Source organism: Nannospalax galili, unplaced genomic scaffold (assembly GCF_000622305.1).
Source record: "Nannospalax galili isolate Female #2095 unplaced genomic scaffold, S.galili_v1.0 scaffold940, whole genome shotgun sequence".
In the NCBI taxonomy this organism is placed as follows: Eukaryota; Metazoa; Chordata; class Mammalia; order Rodentia; family Spalacidae; genus Nannospalax; species Nannospalax galili.
The window spans coordinates 1315161-1333402 of NW_008346079.1; the positions used below are offsets into that span (position 1 = coordinate 1315161).

Sequence of the window (18242 nt, forward strand, 5' to 3'; positions counted from 1 at the left end):
TGGCGGCTATGAACCATCCTTAACTCCAGTTCGGGGGGAATCCGATGCCCTCTTCTGACTTCTGCAGCATTGCACGACACGGGTGCACTCACATACATGCAGGGAACGCACTCATACACATAAAAGAAAAATAACAAATAAAAAATTTAAAAAGAATTATTAGTTGATGAAATGATCAAGATTTATTTTGCCATTATAATAATAATCTTATTTTCTATTTAATTTCTCAAAAGGAATATTTGAAATGTTGAAAGTAGAGTGTTTGATAATATAGTTAGAAGTACTCATCCAGCTATTTGGAATGATGCCAATATTGATTAAGAGCACTGACTGCTTTTACAGAGGACCCGGGTTTGATTCCCAGCACCCACATGGCGACTACGAACCATCCTTAACTCCAGTTCCAAGGGAATCTGACACCCTCTTCTGACCTCCGCTGGCACTGCACATCACGGGTGCACTCACACACATGCAGGCAATACACTCATACACATAAAATCAAAATAATAAATAAAATATACACTTTTTTAAAAAAGGCCAAAATTAGCCAGGCATGGTGGTGCACGCCTTTAATCCCAGCACTCGGAAGACAGAGGCAGGCGGGTCTCTGTGAGTTCAAGGCCAGCCTGGTCTACGTAGTGAGTTCCAGGACAGCTGGGGCTACAGGGACACCCTGTCTCAAAAAGACAAAAAAAAAAGGCCAAAATAAAATGAAACAAGGACTGGAGATGGCTCAGTGGTTAAGAGCACTGGCTGCTCTTGCAGAGGACCTGGTCTGGTTCCCAGTAGTAACTCCAGTTCCAGGGGATATGACACTCTCTTCTGGCCTCTGCAGACACTGCACACATGGAGTACTCTTAGATACTCACAGGCAAAAGAATAGAGAGAACCCAGTGCTGTGCAGGGCCAAGACCTCCAGCACCACTGCAGATCACTGTGCAGCACAGAAGCCAAGCACGAGACGGGCTACCCTTTTCTTTTTTGGAGACAGGGTCTCACTGTCTAGCCTGGAACTGGCTAGATAGGCCAGGCTGGTCTGAAATGCTCAAGAGATCGGCCTGCCTCTGCCTCCTGAGTGCCATGATTAAAGGCTTATAGGCTTATTCCATTTGTTAAGACCCAAGTCTGGCACCAAGTCAACTGCCAGGCAGGTGCTATCACTGTGCAATGTGAAGTCAGCTCAGACCTACCTGCTGCCATTAGAAAGCATTACAAGTCTTACTGTGTAGCTCTGGCTGGCCTGGAGCACTCTATGTAGACCAGCCTGACTTCAAATTCAGAGATCCGCCTGCCGGCCCCTTGAACCACCCCTATTCTTAAACTGCGAAAATCTCAAGGTAGACAGATTTCTTAAGCTTTTGACTTTCAAGGGTGCCTCCCTCCTAAGATGTTTTCTACTGTGTCCTAGAGACAGTGAGTTGTGAGGATTAAAGAACACTGCTTCTGGGGAGAAGGGAGCACTGCTGGGACTCCACATCAGTCCCGGTCTACGTGTGACTTCTAGAACTCCGGAACCCAGGACTGAACGAGTTACAGGATTTATGTTCACATATCAAACAAATGTAGACTGATCACTCTGGAGTGAGCCAAAACCTCTTTGGTGAGAGGAACAGAAGGCATTCTGGCTGAGCACCTAGCGATGTACTTACAGCAACACACCCCCTCCTACCACATGGCTTCACTACCTGTAGGCTGAGTACTCGGCTTCTGAAGCATCATGAATTTAGCAGAACTCATTAGCAATTCCATGGTGATTCAGAGCTCCTTAAGTCAATGGTTTTGTCTAGTTAAATACCACTTTGAAATAGTGTTTTTAATTAGGAGGAGAAGCACTCAACCAGATGTAGGTTCTATGTGAGTAAAGCGTGTAGATAGAGTGCTGGGCATCGACTCGGCTCACACGAGGGGTTAGAAGTGAGAGGGAGACGGAGAGGGAAGAGGGGTGTGTAGGTAGCCCTGCGGCACGGCAGCAGCTCTTTACTGGCTGAGAGGATCAGACCATCTTTCTCCACAAAGGGACAGCGTGAGCAGTCCAAGATCTGGGAGCTCTGTCGTTTGTCAATACTCTTCTAAGCCACGGAAGTAAGGGAGAGGCCCGACAGGATGCAATCAGGGGACTGTGACTGGGTTCCAATAAAACTCTGTTTACACACACTGAGCCCTGCACTCTTGCTTTACCTTCCTGTCCAGGGAGTACTGAGTCTGCCCTGCTCCCGTACCGGAAGGAGCGACCATTCCCAACTCCTGGCAGCCTGCCAGCCTACTTCGGAACAGCTGTCCCACTAGCCACATGGTGCCCTTGTCATCTAAAATATGGCCAGTGTGACCAAAGAACTGGACATCTACACTCATGCACTGTTCGTTACTTTCAGTATGAACAGCCACGTGGGGCTAGGAGCTGCTGGACTAAATGGTACAGGTCTAGCCTCTATGCAACTCTCCGGGGCAGCACTCCGGAGGCAGAGGCAGGCTCTGTAGGAGGCCGACCTGGTTTACATAGCGAGTTCTAGGCCAGCTAGGGCTCACAATGAGATCCTGTATCAAAAAAGAAAGGAGTGAGATTTAATTTAGTATGTCTCAAGTAACTCAGTATGTTAAAGAAACTGTTTAACATACAATCAACCTGGCTGTGGTGATGCAATACTCCTAGCACCTCGAAGGCGGAGGAGGAGGATCAGGAGTCCAGGCCAGCCTCTGCTATGAAATCCATCTCACTCTGGGCTCAGGCCCTTTCAGAATTCAGCAGTCACTTGTGCTAAGTACTACCTACGAGGGGACGAGACAGCTCCAGCTGTCAGTAGGATACTGTCAGCGCAAGGAAAGAGACAGACATGACGTGGATGGTCAGAAAACACGCTCCTAACATTCACCGAAAAGACCGTGCTGCGGAGACGTGGTGGTGTTTGAGCAAAAGGGCCGAGATGACACAGCGCTGCACAGACCCGGCAAAAGCTAACCCGGGGCCAAAGCAAAGGTGGGCAAATTGTTTTCATTTAACCCAGGAAACCTGCCCAAGTTCTGCGTGTTGAAGCACACTATGAAAGTCTTTCTTCGCGTGTCAAGGGACAGTCAGGCTACCCAGGAGAATGCCCCTACCTTCCAGTCACAGAGGAGGGACTTTTTGTATTTTGTGGCACTGGGGGTTGAATTTGGACCTTGTTCTTACTAGGCACGTGTTCTACCAATGAGCTCTATCCCCAGCTCTGCAATGGCTCACATAAACACAGACAGACACAGATAAAACAAAGGGCTCACGTGTGACCCTCACACTTGCCCTTCAACCCCCCATGTATGCCCAAGGCCGACAATGGTTTACCTCGGTCATTCTCAAGCACCAGGAAGGCTACAACCAGCGTCACCTAAAAAGTACTTTTTAACTTCTTCTCTTCTTGAGACAGGGTCTTCTGTAGCCCAGGCTGGCCTAGTACTCACTCTATAGATGAGGCAGAATCTTCCTGCCTTTACCTCTCAAGTACTGGGATCACAGGCACGCACCCCACCACCACCTGTTTACTGGGTGCCGGGCATTGAACCTAGAGCTTCGTGCATGCTAGGCAAGTGCTCTACCCACTGACCTACATCCTCAAACCCTGAAAAACAATTTTTCAAGAAAAATCTGAGTTCTGACCCTTAATGATTAGAGTCAGAACATTCTATGCTAAAACAACTTGCTGTGCATGCATCAGGCTTGTGAACTCAAAATTAAAACTCATGCTGCAACCCTTTGGTCCCTAGGCTGAAGGAGAGGTCCCCGTTCTTACTTGTTGGAGCCGGTATCGTACAATCCCACTTTTCCATCATCTGTTCCGAAAGCTAAGCAACCTTCTTTGCTTGGGTGCCAGCAGAGCTACGAGAGAAAGTCTCCAGGTGAGTGTGTGATCAAAGGCGCAAGAAGGAGGCCTTGTGCTGTCCTTGCTCTTAATTTAATTTTCGTTGTTTAACGAGAAAAAGAAGGATTAAAACAAGGTTAAGGGCAAGTGAAGTGGCTCAGCAGGTAAAAGCGCTTGCCTCCAAATCTGATGACCTGACTTCAATCTCCAGGACCCACATGTCAGAAGGAAAAAAGACTTACTAACTCCTCATGCTTGTGCGGACAAGTGCACGTGCGCAAACACACACACACAAATGTAAAAAAAAAAAAAAACAGAAAAAAGGATGAAGTCACTGTATTCCTACCATCTTAAAACAACCCAGTACCATTTTTGCATCTCTTTCCAGATACTTTGGAGGCATAAGCTCGACTATACTCAACTAAAAAACCAAAACAGCCGGGTGTGGTGGTGCACACCTTTAATCCCAGCACTTGGGAGGCAGAGGCAGGCAGATCTCTGTGAGTTCAAAGCCAGCCTGGTCTACGAGGCGAGTTCCAGGACAGCTGGGACTACAGGGAGACCCTGTCTCAAAAAGACCAAAACCAAAACAAAACCATCAAAATGCCCCCAAACTGCTGATGTTTAAGTGAGGTGTAAAACATGACAAAAGATCCCAGTGCATTTACAACTTAGAAAATGAGACTTTTCTTCCAAGCTTCATCACAAATACCTTTAAACACTTTTTGCTTTCCAAGAGAATTGGAAAACATAAAGGAGCAATGTCAGAAAAGAATTCGTATGATAGAAAGAACCGTCCTTACCGCTGTAACCTTGGACTTAACACCGTGCCACAAGTGCCTCACATCGTAGCTGTTCTTGATGGAGAGTGTATTCCACACCCTGATCATGCCGTCCCCCACGCCTATAGCCAGGCAGCCCACGTCCACGGGGGAGAAGGCCAGGCTGTAAGCAAAGCCTCCAAGGGAGGGCAACGTCCAGCAGCACTCCAGGGTGCCCATGTCCCAACATTTTACCTGAAAATGTAAAAATTAGGGCTAGATAGAGGAAAAAAAGCAGAAAAACAGGTAAAGAACTAAGCACTACAAATGGAACAGGCTCAAAGAATGGGTAAAGATAACACAATTCAGCTCGTCCAGGGGGAATGGAAGCTTCACTTAGGGGGAAAAAAAAATCAGCAATACATTATAGAGCTCGAGGGATCCAGGAGTGTGAACTCAGCATCCTATAGTCAGGAAGTGAGAACCCGGGCTTCCCCTCCACCGTTCAGCAGTCTCTCCAGCCTCCTACCACACTGCTAAGCTCCCAGTTCACAGTTCTAAGCAGACTGAGCAAGGCCTCAGCGCAGGGAAACAGCTGCAGCCCAGCAGGGACAGGTACTTCACACCCACAGGCATGGGGCAGAACAGTCTACCAAACCAGGCTTGGGCACGTGGCTTGGTCGGTACAGTACTTGGTACGAAGCCCTGGGCTCCATCCTCAGTACCACATAAACCAGGTGTGGTGGCAAACACCTGCAACCTCAGCACTCGGGAGGCGAAAATAAAAGCCACACACACGGGAATTCAAGGCCAGCCTGGGCTACAGACCCGATCTCCAAAAACGGTCTGTCAAGTCAGCGTAGCCTTGGTCCAAAACAGACTGGTCATAGACTTAAATACAGCTCTGTCAGAAAGATTTAGCGGAGCACAGCCGTGTGCTATGAACTTGGGATCAGGAGGGCACTCTGGAGAGGTGAGTGCGGCCTTGCCTGGATGCCTTCTCTTTGTGTCTGCTCTAGGCTGGGCGGCCCGCAGCTCCTTACCCTGCTGCTGACCTGCCTGGTACAGCCTGCTGCTGGGGGCTCTGCACCGGGAGGCAGGGATGGCGGTGAGGACCACACCTTCCAGCCCACCCCAGGTGGAGAAGTGGCTCTTACATCTCTGTCCATGGATGTGGAGAGGAGCAGCTGCCTGCCATCCTCGGTCTGCAGAGGACACAAGTTGAACACGATTCTGGAGTGATTCTGCCCTTCCGCCGAGGTGCTGAAGAGCATGAACTTCCGTCTGCGTGACTGGGTGAGCTCCCACAGCAGCAGCTCGCCTCTGCGGAAACAGCAAGGGCCCACCTCGCACCCGCGCTGCTCAGCAGCTAGCAGGCTGGTGATGTCTGGCCAAGGGTCTTAGGTGTAAAAGAATCCGCTAACCGCTCGCTCCCTTTGCAACTTCCAAGTCCAAAGGCTAAGGTAAAGCTGAGAGCCCAAATCCCTTCCTCTGCCCGAGGCTTACTGACGGAGCAGAGCGCCACGCTGCATCTGTCATCAAGGGAACAGAATCTAACAATTGTGTGATCAGTTTGCCCCCTGACCTAAACATTCCTACAGAACTGAACGTACAACCACCCTAAATCAGTTCCCCATTGCTGGGCCTGCTGCCCCGCCCAGAGAACACGCCGCTAAGGCAGCTCTTGTTGCAGAGGCCCAAGCCCATCTTCCCTTGGCAGCTGCACTTTCTATTCTACAAATGTATTTTCTGCCTAAGTACAACTAGTTTTTGAACTAGGTGTGGGTATGTGCATCTGTGAACCCAGGTGCAGGGAAGGCTAGAGCACACAAGTTCAAGGCCAGTGTGGCTACAAAGTGAGGACCTCCCAACCCCGCCCCCCAAACAAGGGTCGAGCACAGCAGCACACACTTTTAATGCCACCACTCGGGAGGCAGAGCAGGAAGATATAAGGGGACCGTGAAGTGGCTCGGGGAGTAAAGATATCTGCCACTGAGCCTGACTTGAATCTGCTTCCTGCCACCCACATGGTGGAGGGAGAGGACCAACTCCAGAAAGCTGCCTTCTGACCTCCTCCACGCATGCCATGCATGCACGTGTGCACACGTACACAATAAACAATCGTTAAAGAAAAGGCAGCGATACCTTGTTTACTTTTACCCACAGAGGGAGACGGGGCAACTCTGGAAGGCAGTGGAGGAAAGGGCACTTGTGACTTTTATGTCTGAAAGCATGTCTGTGTACTACCTCCTTAGTGTTTCTGAGACAGTGTCCAGCCACGTTTTTATCCCAGGCTGGCCTGGAACTCATCACATAGCACAGGCTAGTCTCAAGATTCTCTTGCCTCTAATACCTCAGTTAAAAGCAGTCAAGAGGATTTTATTTTTTTCAGTACCTCTGGTCAGCAGTACAGCTGTGATACTGTGAAATAAATACATACTCAGTCTCCTTTAATTGACATGATTCTCTGGAGCACAATATAGTTTTAAGACAGGGGCTGTAGAGATGGCCCAGTGGTTCAGTTCCCAGCGCCCACGTCGCAGGTAACAATCATCATTAACTCCAGTTCCAGGGGATCTGACGCCCTCCTCTGGCCTCTGTGGGCACAGCATACACATGGTACATTTACATAAATGCAAGCAAAACACTCATAAACATAAAACAAAAATAGTAAAATATTAAAAATTCAGTCACGGGCTTGCAATGAAGCCTCCATAAATCCTAGAAAGACAGGGTTCTGGGAGCTTCCAGAAAGCTACACATAATGCATCCTGGGGTGGTGTGCCCAGAGAAGGACTGGAAAGGCTCCTCTCCCACACACTGCCCTGTGCATCTCCTCAACTATACCCTTGAATGTCCTTATAAACTGGTGAAAGATGTTTCTGAGTTTTGTGAATGGCTCACACCAAGGAACTGAACCTAAGGGGTTGTGGGAACTGTGGTTGACAAAGCAGCTGAGGTCAAACCACCTGGGGCTCGCAAGTAGCAGGTGTCTGGGGGGGATCTAGGGTGATGGCTCAGTCGGTAAGGGCACTTCCTCCCAAGCTGACAACTGAGTTCAAGCCCTGGCATTCGCATGGCACAAAAACTGACCCTCCACATAGTGTACGCATACTAATAAATAAATAATGTTAAAAACTGGGTGAGATGGCTCAGCAGGTGAAGGTGCTTGTCACTAAGCCTGATGACCTGAGTTGGATCCCCTGGACCCACATGGTAGGTGTGAAGACTGACACCACCTCCAGGGGGTCAGAACAGGGGACATCCAGCTGGCATCCACTGCAGAATGAATCGCTTGCTTGCTGGTGGGGAGAAATCCCCACACCTCCTGGGGACATAGGTGTGTTCTGTGAAGACTCTGATGTGAGAGCAGAGGGCACATGTCCGCTGTTTCCTGTGGATACACTCAGGAAACTGCGATTCTCGAAGGAAGGTACCCATCCCAGGAGCGAGAACGTCATAGGCACCATCCCCTTCCACACAGCAAGTGAGGGATGCTCATTCCATGAGGCGCTTCTTGTTCAAGAACAGGAAGCAGGTGAGTGGTGGCTGGACTGAAACCAAGCTATGCCTGCTGCAGCCTGCAGTCCTGACCCGCAGGCTCATGTGCCTAGGACTCTGTCAAGGGGACGGTCCCGGACTTCTGATCCCATCATTTTCTTCTCGCCCCACAAAGGCTGGCAGAGGGGTGCAGACCTAACGTCAGCACTTGAAGGGATCACGCGGGGGAATCCTGAGCTCCAGGCCGATCTGTGCTACACAGTGACACTGTCTCGAAATACAGAAAATATAAATTGCCTTTGATCATACGAATCTGTTATTACTTTCTCCATGTTGTCTATCTACAAAGAGAAGCCTGGGAGCTGCCAAGTCTGAATAGGAAAACAGTATTTATTAGAAAGCACAATCCCAACAGACTTACCCAAAACAACTGGATACCAGCTGTGCTGGCTGATTCTTGGGCCAATAAAGTGTCAACCAAAGACGCTCTTTAACAGTGGGGTCCACACGCCCTCCTCTTCTCTTCAGAAAGGGCAATTTCAAAACCATCACACCTGTAGATTTGAAGAAAGCCAATAAGGTCTCAGGACAGCGAAACTAGTAACCTGAACTTCCCAGCCATCCTCAATTCATGCCTATGGTTTACAAGCATTAACGGGCTATCGTGGCCATTTGATGATTAGGAGTATCTTTGTCAGGGGAGGGTGGGGGGTGGGCAGGGACAGCTCCTCAGTCAATCAGTGCGATGCTTGCCTTGCAAGCTTGAGGACCCGAGTTTCATTCACAGAAGAACCCATGTAAAAAAAGCCAGGCATGGTAGCACGTAATCCAAGTGCCAGGGAGGCAGACAGGACTCCTGGCTGGTCAGCTGGCAGAGCCTACATGGCACGTTCCAGGCCAGCAAGAGACCTCGTCTCAAAAAAACAAAAAGGCGGCGGACTGGAGGAATAACACGCAAGGCTGTCCTCTGGCCTCCTGGTGCACATGCACACACATGAACATGCATGTAGTGTTTCTGTGCAGTGTTTCTGCCCAGGTATACATGCACACACACATGAATGTGCATATAGTGTCTTTGGTGGAAAATGAGCTCCTAATTAGAAATGAGAGCCCAGGTATACATGCACACACACATGAATGTGCATATAGTGTCTCTGGTGGAAAATGAGCTCCTAATTAGAACTGAGAGCCCACCTCAAAATTTTCAAGTATTTTAACAACACAGTGGGAGTCCTTCTCCTTGTTGGTTATAATTCCACCAACCGGGGAAAACTTGGCAGTCAACACACTGAGGCAGGGGGACTTCCACCAGGATGGACACAGAGGTCCTTAGTCTGCACTGTGCATAGAACACAGCACGGGGGGTGGGGGGGCTGGAGTGGTGGCTCAAGGGACAAGGGCACTCTGTTCTTCTAGAGGACCCAGCTCAGTTCCCAGCACCACATGGTGACTCTGCTGTCCTCTTCTGGCCTTTGCAGGCACTACATACACCAATGAACGTGCTGACAATCAAACCACTGTACAAATAAAAACAAACAAATCACTTAAAAAAACCCACACATGCCAGGGTCAGAGTCAGAGGCTTGCTTCAGTTGAGCAGAGGCAGAGCCCCAAGGCCGCTGTAGACAGCCATCAGGCTCAGAGCTGGTCCGTCTTCAGGGACTCACACCTAGGTGTTCCACAGGGAGCTTCAGCTGAATTTGAATGAAGTGACAGGGCAGTGAGATGGCTGGCTCAGTGGGCAAAGAGCTTGCCTTGACAGCCTGATGATCTGAGTTCAACCCCCAGAACCCACATAAAGGTAGAACGACTCCACAAAGCCATCCTCTGTGGTGGCACACACCTTTAGTTCCAGCACTAGGGAGGCAGAGTCAGGTGGATCTCTGTGAGATCGAGGCCAGCATGGTCTTCATAGCAAGTTCCGGGCCAGCTGGGGCTACAGGGAGACCCTGTCTCAAAAAACAAAACCAATCTGAACCAAGTGACCATTCCAGGTAAGCACACACTTGCGTGCTGGATATGTGTCAGTCACTATGCAATGTCCTTCAGAAGCTGTAACTCCATTCTTGCAGCCAAGCAAGGTTCCAACATCCCTCTAACAGTCATCCTTCAGTAAAGCAGGGCCCGTGCCCTCTCATGGAATGCACCAGAAACTAACACAAAAGCCAGGGGTCCAGGACAGAGTCTAGCCCAGGGTGCAAGGGGGCAGCAACTTTCTGGACATGAGGGTAATAAAGCTTTTGGACAGATTACATTCGTGAACAAGGTGACCCAACAGTTACCCCTACTCTATCTGGTGACCCAGCAGTTATCCCTACTTTCTGTATGGGCCTGACCACCGAAGAGACACCAATGGTCACTATTTACTACTAATCTGACAACCTATTTCATGGAACATGCACACGTGATAGAAAAGTTAGTTTTCAAGGGCTCCCAAACAGCTTTCCCTTGCATGGTCAGATGCGGGAGACCCGCAGTTCTCAGTAATTCAGCTGCTGCAATTCTGCATTTGGTTCTGTAGGTCTAGAGGACGGACCTCCCCCCCGCCCCCGAGTCATCTTACCTGAGCTTTCCTCTTCATTTATGGGTAAACAGTCTTCACCAGGCACAGGACACCAGACTATGGAATGGATTTCATTATCATGGCTTCAAAGCCTATGAATGACTTCTCCCTTCTTGCTGATGTCAATGATGACCACGATGCCATCCTTGTAACTGAAGACCAGGTAAAGATCAGGTGGCTGCAGACTCCGGAAGCCGAGTTCTGGCTTCTGCTTCTCCTCCTTTCTAGGGCTTCCCATTCTGGCCCAAGTCCTAAGCAGCTTCCCTGACACTCAAGGCCCATGCCAGAACTCAAAAGGCATGGCTAGCCTGCTGAAGCCTTTGATCCCAGCACTTGGGAGGCAGAGGCAGGGGAATCTCTGCGAGACTGAGGCCAGCCTGGTCAAGTTCCAGGTCAGCCGGGGTTACTGGGAGACCCCATTTTGAAAAAACCCCAAACAAACCACCACCACTACCACCAGACAAGGCTTTCTCTTGCCCACACCTTCACTTCCCTCTTCCCAGAAGCAGCTCCACCTGCAGCTTTCTTTCAAACTCTAATAAACAGTCCTTGAGCTTAAAACAAAAAACAAAAAAAAACCCTTAGATTACTGAGAATGAAGACAGGAGGGGTGGAGGGACAGCAGCAGTTAAGAACACTGACTGTTCTTGCAGAAGACCTGGGTTTGAATCCCAGCACCCACACAGCAACTAACAACTGTTGGGGTACTCCAGTTCCAGGGGATTCAACACTCCTGTATTCCATGGGCACTACACAACATGGGTGCATTTACACACATGCAGGCATAACACTCATATCCCTAAAATAAACATAAATAAATAAGTTTTTAAAATATTTTATTGATTTTCCTGCACTCACCAACAGACCCGCTTTAAACAGTGCTGGGGCTGCAACCCAGGCCTCGCACATGCCGGGCAAACATTCTGTCAATGGTGCCACACTGCAGCCCCCGAGTGAGTCCTTTCCTAACTACAAACTGGACAAAAACTGTTACTCTGCGCTCTAGAGCTGGACCTGCTATGGCTGTCACTGTTTCCGAACTTTGTAACCCGGCGTTCTCAGCCATTCTTTTGTGGCTATTCCTAAGGCAGACAGAATTGGCTTGTACACTCAAACGCATGTTTGAATGGTGTCATGTAGTTTACTTTCTTTGCCCATCCTGTTTGAAGCACTGAGCTAAGGTATGTGTCCCTAGTTCCCAGTCAAACTGACACTTTGTATTGGGAACGTACTATGCGAACAGATCTCAGTTCCTTTGCTTTTTAAAAGGCTCGCATTTCACTCGTAAACAAAAGGCTGCTGTGCATGTTCTTGTATACACCTAGGCCAAGTGTAGATATGCTTCTAGAAATGGAACTGTACAGATCAAAGACGTGTGTGCTTGCTTTCCTATAAAGTATGAAGTTACTCAAAGTGACTGCACCCGTGGAGTCACTGCAACAGACATCCCTCGGCATCATCATGTCAAAATGCACACGTACAAGCTTCCAGGGAGAGGGGCTAGAGAGACGGCTCCATGGTTAAGAGCACTGGCTGCTCCAGAAGAGGACTGCATCCGATTCCCAGCACCCACATGGCGGCTAACAACCCCCCCAAGTCCAGTTCTAGGGGATCCAATGCTCTCTTCATTGCATGGTACAGGTGCACTCACAAGCATGCAAGCAATATACTCATACCCAGAAAATGAAAAAAAGTAAAAGTAAAAAACAAAACAAAAAAGAAAATGTTTGTCTTCCAAGGCCTGGACTCCTAAAATCACCAGGCTACACAATGTCACTGTCCTGAGATGGCGTCGCTTTGAAATCTGAGTGAGGTTTTGGGACTGAGGAGGACCCGGTTCTGGTGAGTTTCGTGTCTTTCGGGGTCTGACTCACACTTCTGACGCTCCGGCGCTGGTGGCCGCTGTACCCCCGTCACACAGCCCTTTCCACTGTCACTCACACTCTCCCCACCCGTCCCTTCTGCCCCAGGGCACAGCACAGACTTCCAGGTCTGCTGCTTCAGCCGCTCTTTTTTAAAAACATTTTACAAGACTGGAGAGATGGCTCAGCGGTTAAGAGCACTGACTGCTCTTGCAGAGGACCTGGGTTCGGTTCCCAGCACCCACACGGCAGCTACAAACTGTCCTTAGGTCCAGCTCCAGGGGAATCCAAACCCCTCTTCTGACCACCGCGGCACTGCAAGACACGGGTGTGCTCACTTACGTGCAGGCAATACGCTCGTACACATAAAAAAAAAAAAAAAACCTAAAAAACATTTTACTTATTATTTTATGTGTATGAGTGTATTGTCTGCATGTGTGTAAGTGCATGCAAGCCATGCAATGCCCATGGAGGACAGAAAAGGCTGTTGGATCCCTGGAATGGGAGTTACAGACAGCTGTTAGTTGCCATATGGGTACTGAGAACTAAAACTGGGTCCTCTACAGAGCAGCCAGTGCTCTAAAGGCCGAGCCATCCCCCCAGCCCTGCTTCCGTCACTTTTTCCAACATTGTCCCTTCTGTCCCCAGGGTCGACTTCTTAATTCCACGATACCCCAAGTCTAGCTGAGCCCAATCTTTCCTTTTTTGCTCAGTCTCAGTAGCTTAAATCATATCCTCAATCCTTGGCCTGATACTCCACACTAAGCACTGAGCCTACAATTTCCCTCGGGAAGCTCATTTTCTTATTCTCTGACAGGTTTTGTTATTTTTGAGACAGGGTTTCACTATGTAGCCTGGCTGGCCCGAAACTCCCTATATAGACCAGGCTGGTCTCAGCCTATTCCTGCCTCTCCAGTGCTGGGATTAAAGGTATGCCTGGGCCACTTTAGTCTTTTTAAAAAACATTTAAAAAGTTTATGTTATGGGCTAGAGAGATGGCTCAGTGGTTAAAGAGCACTGGCTATTCTTGCAGAAGATCCAAGTACAAATCCCAGCACCCACATGGACGCTAACAACTGCCCGCAACTCCAGTCCAGGGATCTGACGCCCCCTTCTGTTCTCCTCAGGCATTGTGTGACACAGGTGCACTTACACACTTGCAGGCATAACACTCATACACATAAAAATAAAAAAAGCTGTTTATATACATGGGTATTTTGACTGCTTGTACGAACATGCATCACCTGCATGCAATGTGTGAGGAGGCCAGGAGAGAGCAGCAGGTCCTCTGGGACTCGAGCTAGAGTTGTGAGCACCCCTGTGGGACCTCTGAGCAAACAGTAAGTGGCTGAGCCATCTCCAGCCCTCTCTCGTGTTGTCTTTCCACATCTAGTTTGGTCCAGACCCTGAACTTGACTCCAGCTTTCTGACTCAGACCTCCCAGAAACCACCTGAAGCCAGAGTGGAACATTCTACTTCCACATGGATCTCCCAGCTCACTCACGCCTAGCTGTGTAATCTCAACTGTTCCTGCTTGGGAGTAAAGCAGGTCAACCCCCTTCTCCACACTCCAGGCCTTATTTACCAGTGCACACTCACAGCAAGCCCCCCTCACACCAATATAGAAATATATCCCCACTCTTCCAGTCTCATGGCTAGGCTGTTTTTTTGGTCTTTTTGAGGCAGGGCCTCCCTGTAGCCCCAGCTGGCCTGGAACTCACTACATAGACCAGGCTGGCCTCAAACTCAGAGATCCGCCTGCATCTGCCTCCCGAGTGCTAGGATTAAAGGCATGTGCCACCACCTTTAATCACACCCTCAGGCTATGCTTATTTTTACAACAAAATTTAGGAAGAGGTGTCTCTGTGAATCCCCAGTCCCCACAACCCCACCAATTTCTTTAATCTGTTCTGGTCAGACTTCTCCTCTAGCACCTAATGGATTGGCCAGTCCCATCTCCACACTGGGACAGTGTGAGAAAGAGGAAGCCATCTTGATGATCAGTAAGACCAGTTTTCTAATCCAGAGCAGGTGTGTGGAGCAGAGGCCGCAGGCTCCTCTGACACTGGGTCCGTGACATACTCATGCCCGGCAGAGAGCGAGCCCCGACCCACGTCCAAAAAGCACAGTGCTAACATCTGGAAGGTTAGACATTAGCTACAGGGAGGGAAACAGCAACAGAGGAAGCCAGTGAAAGCGGGGTGAGCACAGGTCTGAGATGCCAGGGCTGTCGGCTTCCTGAGAAAGCAAGGCACGAGAACCGGGGCAGAACAGCACACAAACCATCAGCACAGATCCTCAGTACTCACTCACCCGAGGGCTACTAAGTCTTCATGATGAGGAGAACAGGTAAGACAGAAAATGGTCCTTGGCTCAGGGAAGAGGTGCTGCTGGCTGTGGTTTCTGTTAACCCAGTAACAGAAAATGACTCCTTTTTCATCCCCAGAGACTACCAAGACCTTAACGTGTGGAGACCAATGCAACGCTGACGTGGTGTGCTTCAAAAGAAGGCGAGAACTGCATCTCATCTGTCAACACTGAGCCTAACGTGTAACCGGTCTAAAGCCAGGCACGTTCCAGGCACGCAGTAAATGCCTGTTAGTACTACCCGCAGAGCGGTCACAGTAATCTAAAGTCGTACTCTTGTTTTTTGGAGACAGAGTGTCACTAGAACTCACAGCAATCCTCCTGCCCCAGCAGCCTCCTGAGTGCTACGATTACAGCTATGTACCACCACGCTCAGCTTTCTGATGTCTATTATAATTCTTTTTTTAAAATTAAAAGTGTTTTTTTTTTAGATTAGGTCTCGCGGTACTGTAGCCCTGGCTGGCCTGGAAACGGCTATGTAGACCAGGTTAGCCTCAAATTCAAAGGACCTGCCTGACCCTGACTCTCTAGTGCTAGGATTAAAGGAGTGCACCACCATGCCTCATTTCATTCTCTAATTTGAAGACACTTCTTTTTATTTTCATTTTCATTTTTTTGGTCTTTTGAGACAGGGTCTCCCTGTAACCCCGGCTGGGCTGTCACTCACTCCATAGACCAGGCTGACCTCGAACTCACAGGGATCTCCTTGCTTTTCCTCTTGGGATTTAAGGTGCACACTACCACACCCAACTCAGACTGCTCTGTACCAGAGTGATCGATGCATGCCACCATGTATGAGTCCTGTGGAGGCCAGAATAGGGTGTTGGATCCTGTGAGGTTCGGGTTTTAGGCAGCTGTGAGTCACTTGACACAGGTGCTGGGACTGAACTCGTCTGGAAGAGTAGAAAGTGATCTTAACTGCTGAGCTCTCTCTCCAGACCCTAAATTTTTATTACGGGGGGCACACGCCACAGGTGGGCACGTGGAGGTCAGAGGAAACTTTGTGGAGTCGGTTCTCAGCTTCCAGGGACTGGACAGGGTCCTTGGGCTTCACAACATCCACTCTGACCCGCTGACCAGCTTGCTGGGCCTATTAACTCTTAGACCGTGGACTTGCCCAACTGTCCACTTGCTCAACTCTACCACCTTAGCGTCAAAGCAGCAACCAGTAGGACTCAGTGACTAAGGTACTGTGCTTCTATAGCTACTTACAGACTGGGGCTTCCTTAGCCCTTGGTATCTTTCTCTTTTTGAGCCAGCATCTCATGTAGCCCAGGCTGGCCTGGAACTCATGATCCTCCTGCCTCCAGTGCCCCAGTGTTAAGATGATGGGCCTGTGCCACCATACGCTGTTTACAGTGTTGAGGCTGAATCCAAGGCACACCAGGCAAGCACCGTGCCGAATGGCCCACATCCTTGGTTTCTAATCAAAACGTGCACCTATCAGTAGGATTTGGGATCCGCGAGCACGGCTACTACAATTCCCTCAGGCAGCGAGCTGGCACAACCACTCTTCGGAAACCACAGACCCCCCCAGGGGCTGAGGCAACACCGCCGTACCTGATGCAGCGCGTGCTCGGCCACCACCGCCCTGGTCTCCACATCCCAGATCTTCACAGTCCCATCATCTGAGCTGGTGGCACAGAGATTGGACTGTCCGGGGTGATGAGAAAACGTGAAGCCAGAGACTCTCTCTGTGTGTCCCACCAATTCTCCTACGACTGGAAACAAAAGCAGACTCGGTTAATCAGACAGAAACGCAGATGAGTGGGTAGCACGGTACCCATGGAGGACCGAAACCCCAGCTGAAGGAACTGAAGATAAGTGATGTTCTCTGAAAAAAAATATACACAGGACGGGGACCTGTCAAGACCAGTAGAGCCCGCCAATGGGAGCGCCAGCCCTCATCACCGCCCAGAGGCCAGCGCCGGGACGTGTGTCCGTGGCTCAACGCCGACCCGGCCCCAACGTGCGCGGCGAGAAGGGGGGGTCACCTCGAAACGGGGGCGCCCCAGGGCTCGCGCCGGCGCCCGGGCCCACGCGGACGAGAAAGACGGACGTCCGCGCCGCGAAGCCGAAGATGCCGCCCGGCGCTGCGTCGCTGCAGCGTGCACAGTACCAGTTGGGCGACGGCGGCAGCGTCCGCGGCTCAGGCTTCATCTCCGCCGCGCTTCGGACGAGCGACTTGGCCGCTGGGTGCTTCGCAGCCGCGGCGTGGAGCCGGGGGGCGGAGCCAGGCTGAACCCCGCCCCCTGAACAGAGGTCGCTACGGCGAGCACCGAGGTCCAAGCCGCTCCGCCCGTTCGCGTGCTGGCTCTGGCGCTGAGAGCGGGAGCTGGCCGTCTGTTCCCGGAGCTTCCCGGGCTGCTGGTCCGCCCAGCCTGGCCTTGGGCTCTCTGCTCGCAACCCTGGTGGAGCCGCCAACCGGCCCGTGCCGGTTCAGTATGTGAGCTGTTCACGCGTGCTCCCGTCTAGTTTTGTTCTTTGGTCTTTTTGAGACTGGGTCTCCCTGTAGCCCCAGCTGGCCTGGAACTTGCTATGTAGATCAGGCTGGCCTTGAAATCAGAGATCCACCTGCCTCTGCCTCCCGAGTGCTGGGACTAAAGGCCTGTGCCACCACTTTTAAAAAAAAATTCTTTTTAAAAAACCTATGTGTACACTACTATCCTCAGGCTTCTTGGGGTAAGTCTATAGCGCAGCTCTCCGAGGGTGTTGGATCCCTTGGAACTGGGGTTATAGGTGGCTGTTAGTCACTCTATGGGTGCTGGGAACCAAACTGGGGCCCTCTGCAAGAGCAGCCAGTGCTCTTAACCCCTGAGCCACCTCTCCAGCACCCAAACCTGGTATTTTTTGAACGCTGTACACCAGCACAACACACTTTGCTTGCTCTGGGGATAATTTAAAGACAGCTCCTAGGACTTAACTATGAAATAAAAAGAATTAGGGCCCAGCGGGTGGCTCAGGCCTTCAGATCCCATTACTTGGGAGGCTTGAGAAAACTGCCCCAGGTTCCAGGCCAGCCTGGTCAGCAGTGTGAGACCGTGTCTCAAAACCAAAAACCTGGGGGTGTGTGGTGGTGCATACCTCTAGTCCCAGCACAGGGGAGATCAGCCTGATCTATACAGCAAGGTCCAGGTCGGCTGTCCAGACAAGACAACAACAAAAATTTTTTAAAAATCCACAAAACTAATCAGAAAGAGTAGGAACAGTTTCTGCAGTTTTGTGGGAAATTTGACTCCTAGTTCTTGGTTTTCAAAGATGAAAGTTTGGAGTGCCTCCTTTGCTTGAGGGAGGGCTAACTCTGAAGAGGCCTGTATTTTAAGTGCTGTGGGGGGAATGGGTGTCTCCTTACAACTCA

General features: G+C 50.2%; 2 protein-coding genes across 4 annotated transcripts in view; both read right to left on the minus strand.

Moving 5' to 3' along the window:
- Window positions 1-10145, minus strand: part of Gemin5 (gem nuclear organelle associated protein 5) — a 40988-nt gene extending 30843 nt beyond the window's left edge. The window contains exons 1-5 of one of the 3 annotated variants that reach the window (XM_029567922.1): window positions 9657-10145; window positions 8514-8646; window positions 5749-5914; window positions 4634-4846; window positions 3762-3847 (exon numbers count right to left, since the gene is read on the minus strand). In XM_029567922.1, the coding sequence (XP_029423782.1) occupies window positions 3762-3847; window positions 4634-4846; window positions 5749-5914; window positions 8514-8641 (593 nt within the window). In that variant the 5' untranslated portion in view covers window positions 8642-8646; window positions 9657-10145. Of the gene's footprint in view, window positions 1-3761; window positions 3848-4633; window positions 4847-5748; window positions 5915-7031; window positions 7189-8513; window positions 8651-9650 lie in introns of those variants that run through there. The other 2 variants (XM_017800415.2, XM_029567923.1) reach the window with 2 other exon arrangements.
- Window positions 10146-10655: 510 nt separating this feature from the next.
- LOC108491299 (gem-associated protein 5-like) lies at window positions 10656-17122 on the minus strand. Its single transcript, XM_029567924.1, has 4 exons — window positions 16879-17122; window positions 16445-16605; window positions 14831-15015; window positions 10656-10807 (listed from the first exon to the last, which is right to left on the minus strand). Exons 1-4 carry the CDS (start codon window positions 17042-17044, stop codon window positions 10741-10743), a joined length of 579 nt encoding a protein of 192 aa, XP_029423784.1. The 5' UTR covers window positions 17045-17122; the 3' UTR covers window positions 10656-10740.
- Between the last annotated feature and the right edge of the window lie 1120 nt (window positions 17123-18242).